General features: G+C 37.4%; 1 protein-coding gene across 1 annotated transcript; it reads left to right on the top strand.

The window, feature by feature from the left end:
* Positions 1 to 5,654: 5,654 nt before the first annotated feature.
* LOC106514860 (serine/threonine-protein kinase/endoribonuclease IRE1) lies at positions 5,655 to 8,397 on the top strand (the record flags this gene model as incomplete). Its single annotated transcript, XM_014004381.1, is given in 5 exon segments — positions 5,655 to 6,385; positions 6,560 to 6,723; positions 6,806 to 7,056; positions 7,442 to 7,571; positions 8,300 to 8,397. Coding segments are annotated over 5 exon segments (1,355 nt in total), but the record flags the coding sequence as incomplete, so codon positions are not given.
* Positions 8,398 to 8,615: the final 218 nt, after the last annotated feature.

Raw genomic sequence — 8,615 nt, 5'->3', positions numbered from 1 at the left:
ATCCTTCATTTTATGGGAAGACCCTCTTGATTCAAGAGAAAACTCCGGTTTTTAAAAAAAAATGGCTGCTTATTAATTGTTAATCAATCTATAAGATGAATTAACTTCAGATTAATTCATTAATCAATAACTTGCATCCTTAATGAGTTAACTTAATTTATATCTACTCATATTCATGTAATTAAGCGTTTTAATGATTTGGACGATTAATCGATTAATCGAAAAAATAATCAACCGATTAATCGATTATTAAAATAATCGTTAGTTGCAGCCCTAGATCGAACCAGCGACCTTCCAGTTCCAGGACGACTCCCCTAACCACTCTACCACAGCTGTATAAAGTGATAACATGGTGAAGTATTAAAATGTTTCAAGAACGCTCTGATTTCTGTGCTGTCTACTTCCTGCCATGACAACTTAAACTTCCCACCTGTGGGACTAATAAAAGATTATCTCATCTTATCTCATCTTATCTTATCTTATCTTATCTTATCTTATCTTATACACGGAGCACCATTATCAGGGGTCTGGAAAAGTACAGGAACATCTGTGCTGAGCATGAACTAGAGGTCCCAAAGTCAGCAGGAGAACCCATGAAGGGTGGTGGAGAACAGCAGAACTAAGATACTGTAGGACTTCCAGATCCGGACTGACWAACAGGTGATGACTAACCAASCAGACATTGTGATGGTTGACTCTCTACAGAGGAAGGCAGTGGTGATAAATRTAACAATCCTAAGGGATTGTAACATCAGGAAGAAGAAGCACCAGAAGCCGGAGGAAATACCAAGGGCTGAAAGAGGAAACAGAACAATTSTTGAGTCAAGGCATCAATGGTCATTGAAGAAGTGGTGCTGTGATCCCCAAATGGGAAACGTGGCTCTAACAGATCCCAGGAGCAACCTCAGAGGTCGAGCACAGTCCTAGGAACAGTTGAGATACTRYGTAGAACCCTCAAGCTCCCAGATCTCTAAAAGAACACAAGCTTGAAGTGAAGTGGGACCACCCATGTGGAAGCATAATGGCGCAATTGGTGTTTCTTATGTTTACTGTGACAATAAATGTGCTTACATTGGTGAGTGAWGTGAAAAAAAGCCAAAGAAAGTTGTGACAGACATCCAGAGGTGTTACTGTAGACAGCACTATATTTGACAATTATGTAAATGTTTTTTATTTGTCATTGATGCATCCCATACAATGATGAGATTAGTGCTCTGTAATTGACCCATCATGCATGAGAAACAGCCAAGTGGAGCAGTGGGCAGCTTTGGTGCATGGTGGGGAGTTGAACCTGAGATTTCCTGGCCCCAAGTCAGATGCCACACCACTGCACCACAGCCCTTCCGCAAACTACACATGACGTGTACTTGTCTTGGGTTTTGGGTGGAGTTGTTTTAGAACAACTTTTGATTTCACATTCAAGTTTCACTTTAACTTGTCTTGTTTGGTGTCATTTTGTTCAGCACAATCTCACATGTGATGTGATGTGTGGCTTTCTATCAGATGGTAGCTCAGAATTGAAGCAGTTCATTTCAGTTTGTTTTTAAACTGTTCTTTATACTTTTGGCCAAAAGTTGTCACCAACTGTGTAACCTCCTGCCATCTTCACTCTGACTCACAAGCTTTACTGTCACTTCACCACATCAACTTCCGAATGCAGCTCAGTTAGGGAGGGGGGGTTAGGAGAAAAGAGGAAGTGTGTTGCATCCTACTTCTGTTGGCGGGTATTTAGCTCAGTGTTGGCCATCTTTTCTGGTGTTTCCTGCTTCGACCTGCTAAGCGAACAACTTTCAGAAAAAGACTTTGTGTAAATTCTTCATCTTAACTCTGATTTACCTWGGTTTAGCAACACAATCTAAAAACTGAGGTAAAGTTTGAAGCTCACACTTTTTGACGTGAGTTCAAACAGTTTCAGCCACATCTTTCCTGTTCAGGCAATCAAAACTACACCGACTCAGGCAATCAAAACCACGAGGCAGCGGATGTTCATCTTGTAAGTTCACTTTTTGATCTTCTATAAAAAAATTATTGTGGAACAAAGTATTATTTAAAATAACTGACATGTACTTTAAATAATCTTCCTATTGTCACTCTATAAGACTTCAAAATGTCTCCTTCCTGTCCAGAAAGACAGTATGATATACAGGGCCGGGCCTAGTCACTTTGGCGCCTCGGTTGAGATTTATTCAGATAGTTCCAKTGAGCCTGTTTTATACAGTCCACGCTGTAATAAACATGTAATGCAACATATATTGTTCTTAAAGTATTCTACTATTACACTAGTGTAGACCAGGTATTATGTACATTTTATATTGATCTGTTTTATATCAGAATTATTTTCAACTATGTCTGTTGTATTACTCTTTTAAAAATTAAAATGAACATCTTCAGTTCAACTTGGAACACAGGCTGTGGCAATGAACATCATTTCCGGTAACTCCCTTTCTTTGTGTCAGCGTCTGTATTTTTTGTTATTTTATTTATAATCTGTTGAATTTGTTTAGCATATAGCACCTACAATACCTGCCAACATTTGCTGACTGCAATATATCTACCCAAAAGCAATTTGCCATTTCTCAGCAGTTTGAAATGTGTTTTACTAAACTGTTGGAACCAGTAAAATTACATAAAAGCAGTTTATTGAATATTATTAAAAGATAGAACACAACTAGCCTTTAAAGTAATTTGAGCTACACATTTTTCTTTCTAACACACTTTACTTCACTTTATTAAAAAAAAGATAGAATGTTAACTAAATTTTAGAAAAAATACATATAAAATTAGGGGGAATGTTGAGTCTGGTTTTCAGCAAACATGGTACTTTATGTTCGTCTTATTGTTTTAATAAACATTGTTCCAGAAGTCTAGGCCTCACTTGGATTAAACTTTGCAATCCTAACTAATGCTGCCAGATTCTTCATCAGGTGGATCAAAGAGTTCATGATCACGCATGCGCAGTAAGACATGCTGAGTCTCACTTCTTCCCAGCAGTGTAAGGGTTAATTATGATTCATATGAAGAGATGAAGAGAAACACCGACCGGGACATGGCATATTATTTTAAAGACTAGTTTAAAGGTGGAGCTGAGGTTGTCTTTTTTTAATTCGTCTCTTTCATGGATAATCTAAATTAATTAAATAAAATATTTACTCTGTAATATTTTAATGCAAAGAAAAAACAATAAATTTAATAATAGTATGAAATACTGATCTCTGATCAGACACTGCAAAAATTAGACTTTTATAAACAAGTTATAAACACACAGCTTATTATTTTCAAAGTAATAATGACTGATATAATGTTTAATAATCTGCAGTTTGACAGTTGCACTTGGTAAGACTTGTTGAAACAAAGAAAACTTTTCATTTTAACAAGATTAATAATCAAACATATTCTGGTCTTGCTTAGTATATCGGTCTAAAAACAAGATCCAAAATACTTTTTAGCTGATACTGTAAAACTTGGTTAGAGGAACTTTTTTCTGCAGTAAAATGACTGTCTACTGCTCAGAAACAATWACAGATTAAATCAGCTCCACTTTAAACCTGGTCGGGACCAGGTTAGCTTCGGAGCACTTGTTAACACAGAAACATAAGTGCTTCACCTCCCATGCAACAGATTCAAGGCTTAATTAATTCAGGTTTACACCAAAATCCTGGCTTAATCCCTTATTTGTGCAATTGGCTCCTGTTCTTTTTGTAAATACTCTTGTAAATAAAAATAATGGGCCTCGTGCAAGAACCGTTCGTACGCACAGATTTGTTCTTAAGTTGTGCGTACGAGTGATTTAGGAGAATTTGTGGCATTCACCAATGTTTTCGTATTCTAAGATTTTTTTCAGATACRAACAAAAYTCACGAGTGGTCCATTTCAGAACCGCAACTGAGACCACTTGAGACCGCGCGGCGCAGCGCTGTGTCTTCTGAATAAATGAAAATGATTTAACACAGTTGTTTATACTTTTAGCAGCTCTTTTTATTCCACAGCTGACCTGCTAAAAATGACAGATTTTCTTTTCTGGATCTCTGACAGACGGACTTCAATCTCTGAACTCGTAAAGTTCTTCTTTTTAGTTTTCGCTGTCATTTTCATGAATGGACACTTCCTTGTATCTGAGGCAGGAAACATAGCCTTATATGGTGTTTTTTTGGGTGGTAATTATGCTAATCTCCTCTCGCATGCACAAGCAGCTGGATAGAACAGGTGTAATTTACGCAGCTCATTTACACACTTTTCTTGAAGATAGAAGAGTTTGTTGAATCTGACGTGACATGTTCGTACGAACCCTTTGTACGAACAAAARTAAGAGAAATTTAGGATAAGAATAMGAACATGTTCTTGCATGAGGCCCATTGTGATGTATTCTAACTGTAATTAATGTAGTTTGACAATTTGTTGAAAATTTAGAATTGCATTGATTCTGTGAAATTTTGCCTTCTCATTGTTTTCTCACAGGTATTTTGGAGCTAAASCATGGAAATTATCACAGAAGCTCATTCTCTCTACATGACAGAAACACATCCTGTGTTACAATGTATACAAGACAACAACCTGAAGACRCTCAAGAGGTTACTGAAGAGCAACAATATTAATGGTTTATATCTGGACAGTAAACGGGATGATCTTATATCACCACTGATTGCTGCTGTTGTAAATCACAACATTGATATTTGTACTTACCTTTTGCAAAGAGATGCAAACCCAAACCTTGCTTCTGAAAGATACTGGACACCTTTACATTATGTCTCACTGTCAGAAGCACCTCTTATTTTTGTAGAGAAACTGCTGGAAGCAAAGGCAGATCCAAATGGATTGAATCTAGGAGATGATCAGAAACGTACTCCGCTCCAAATTGCTGCCCTCAAAGACAGAGAGGATGTTGTGAGACTGCTCATCTCTGCTAATGCAAAGGTTACATTGTCACCAACAGAATGTTATGACTCTTTGCCACTCAATGAAAAGATAGTCCAAATTGTAAAAACATTGTCCTCTRACGGAGATGAATTTTGTACCAAAATCAGTTGTTTTTTGGAAATGTATATTGCTGTAGMAGAGGAGGCACCTGAGTCAGTTTTCAGAAAATTTCGCAGCAAAATGTTATGCGAAGACCCTTACAGTCATTTGGCCATGATTGAACAATTGTTCACTGTAGTTGGAGATGGTGCAGAAGAATACAGACGAAGGTGTATTCAGTGGCTTAAAGAAACACAAAATGTAAATACCTACATAACAAGTGCAGTCAGTCGCTTTGCAAAAATACCACGGAAAAGTGTGAGGCRTGTCATTGAAACTTTACATGCTGTTTTCAACACCATGAAAGAAATATCAAATGAGCAAGCAAAGGCTATAATTCCCCATCTTCTGAAGCAGCTTCACATAAAGCAGAGTCATGATCCTTGGGAAGCGATCCTACAAAAACAACAAAGACATCCAACCTGGGAAGCTGTTCTGCAAACTCTATACGGGATAACACAAAAAACAAAACGCATCAAACACTGGGATCCAAACTTTAATAAAACACTGTGCCAAAAAATTGCTCCTTTTGTGAATGAGCAGTACTCCTCTGTTGTCAGAGTTTTCACATACGGCATCTTTGCAAACTTGCTGTCAGCTAATATTTTACCATCAGTAGGAATAACTTCAGTGCCCGACGACATACTGATATATGCAGACATGAAAATGAATGACAAGCTGAAGGAAGGACTCAAGCAGCTGAAAAATGATTTAAGCTCGCCAACCTCATGTAAAAAAAAGAGAAAGAAGAGGAAGAAGACAAAAAGAGCAGAGAAACAAGAAGATCCAAGTGATGAATCAGACATGAGTGCAACTGATCCAGCAGCAGTTTCTGTTGAAGAATCAACTCCATTTGATGAAAGTGCTTCCAAACCATCATCAGCAAGGAAATGGCCACCAGTTAGCAAGAGGTGGGAAGAACAGCTTAAAAAGCTTGTTGCCACAGATGAAAGTGAAGTGACAAGAATTCATAACATTATTTATGTCAATGACRAAGAATTTTGCATAGCCAAAGGCAGTGATGGTACAGAGGTTTTCTTGGGTCTGAGAGACGACGGCACAGAAGTCGCCCTGAAAAAAATGTATAAAAGCAACTACAACACACTCAAGAATGAAGAAGGAATACTTCGACTGCCAGAACTTGATCATCCTTATATTGTGCGGTATATTGAYGCTACTGAGGATGAACACTTTGGATATCTTGCTCTCCAGCTTTGTGAGTACACCTTGGAAGAAATCATCAAGGATGGTGGTGATGATATGGTGGCAAGAAAGAAGTTGATCTATGAGTTCCTTGACGGTTTAAAGGTGCTTCACTGTCAAAATCCTCAAATTCTCCACAGAGACCTAAAACCGCAGAACATTTTGATAGGTAAGACAATCACAGTTTCATAAAATATGATGGTCTTGACTGAAGAATCTTGCTGATTTAGAATAAATGGATTGTTTTGATTGAGTGGAAAGCATAATCTTTATATCAATATACTATATAACAAAACATGCAACAGTGTCATAGATTTTTTTTCCTTCTGGGTTTGTTCTGCAGATATTAGGAAGAAAGCAAGATTGGCTGATTTTGGCATAAGTAGACGCCTACACAAAGATCAAACCACTTGGCGAACAGGCAGTGCAGGAACAAAGTGCTGGAAAGCCACAGAGGCGTTAGAGGAAGAAGCTGATGTGCCGTACAAATCAACAACTGATGTACAGGTGAGGTTTTCTGCTGCGCTAAGTGTTTTCGGACTTGGTGAGAATGATACTAAACTGACCAAATGTTTTGYGTTTGGTTAAGGTGGCAGGGATGCTGATTTATTATATCCTTTCTGGAGGATATCATCCATTCTACCCTGAAGGAAAGGATCCATTTGTTATCAACAAGTCATTTCAATGCGAGTCCAACATTTGTGAAGGGATCTACAGATTGGAACGAGTTGATGATGTGGTGGCCAAGGACCTAATTGAACAGATGATCAATAAAGAACCAGCAAAAAGACCAAAAGTGGAAGAATGCTTGAGTCACCCCTTCTTTTGGACCGATACACAGTAAGACAATAAGCACAAACATATTTACTCATTCTCATTTTTAATGTTGGCAACAAGGTGGGGCAGCGTTTAGAGCTGTAGCGTTTCAGAGAGAAGGTTCCAGCATGATCTTGCAGCCAGGGGTTTTTAATTGGTGGAGTTCTGTCTCACAAGCAAAAATCATGCATGGTACATTCAGCTGTAACTCTAAATTGGTGTGAGTGAATGGTTGTTTGTCTTGTTTGACTCCATTGGATCCTGGGTGTATCTTGTGACATGAAGAGTAAATTCTAGCTTTGCTTTACTTTGACTTTCTGTAAACTGTTCAAAACTGCTAATTGCTGTTTAGATGAATCACACATTACATTTGCATGATTTACYAACAAAATATTTCCTTTTTTACCAGGAAAGTTGGATATTTGAAAAACATTGGTAACCGAAAGGAGGTGGCAAAATATCAAGAGGCTGATGAAAAACTGGTTCARTCAATGGAAAATATCTCAAGAGATGACTCCTTCAGAAAATGGAAACAGAAGGTGACTGTAACAGAAAAAAAAAATCATATTTTGTGAATAAATAAATGAATAAATCCTAAAGCAAGAGGTTTTTAAATCACAAAGATGTTTGTATTTAATCTGGGTAGATCTTTTTGATAATTTACAGTTAGAATACAAGTGAAAATATAGTCCAGTAATCCTCAAATCAACTATAAACTAGTATTTTTTCATTGAATGTATATTACCTGCTACTTTTCTAGACTTGCATTTTGTTAACTTCCTTGATGAGTTTAGCAGAGGTGCACATTCTTATTGCTTGAGTTTTGAATTTGTCCCTCAAACCAGATATCAAGGTGTAGCCAGGTTATCTCCAACTTGCCTCAAGGCGGCCATCCTAATCTTTCTCTGTACTTACGTTCTCTTCTTGTACCTGCAGTACCTATWCTGTCCCAGGGATAATTAAGCCAGAACTTTGGCACCAATGAAAAATAGGAATGACATTTCCTTGTGCCTATATTCCCCGGTACAATGCGTGCACTGCAATTCTGTTTTTTCATTTGTTTAAAAGAACATTTGAAGTGGGGAGCTAAGCATCTTTCTTGAACTTCATTATTTACCACCATATCAAACCCAYGCTATTTGAACCCAGTATGTCTAAGGTTTAGGTTTTCTTAAGTCTTGTTAAATCAGTAAAGACACAAAAAAAAAGCTGTGTTAATGTTAAACTTGATTTAATGAATAACATGTCATGATACTTGTTGTTGCAGTTTTCACCACAGCTGGTTCAGAAGATGGATGGAAGAAAACCCTACAATGAGAACATCTTGGGATTGTTGCGGTTCATGCGCAACCTTCATGAGCACTAGTAAGTTAACCCTCCTGCGTCAAAATGACCTACGAGGCCTCAATTTTAAAACAAAGCAGTAAACACAAAATGGTAAAACAGTATGTAAATAGTTTTCATTTTTTGATTTGATTTGATTTGATTTATTTATTTAACAGGAAAAGATTATTAAAAATCAAGCCTGACTCAGCATAATTGCTGTTTTACAGCAGGTTCCTGTTCTGCAGCACATAAAACAC

The sequence above is a fragment of the Austrofundulus limnaeus genome, unplaced genomic scaffold (genome assembly GCF_001266775.1).
Source record: "Austrofundulus limnaeus strain Quisiro unplaced genomic scaffold, Austrofundulus_limnaeus-1.0 Scaffold23, whole genome shotgun sequence".
In the NCBI taxonomy this organism is placed as follows: Eukaryota; Metazoa; Chordata; class Actinopteri; order Cyprinodontiformes; family Rivulidae; genus Austrofundulus; species Austrofundulus limnaeus.
This window is presented reverse-complemented; position numbering and strand designations above follow the sequence as displayed.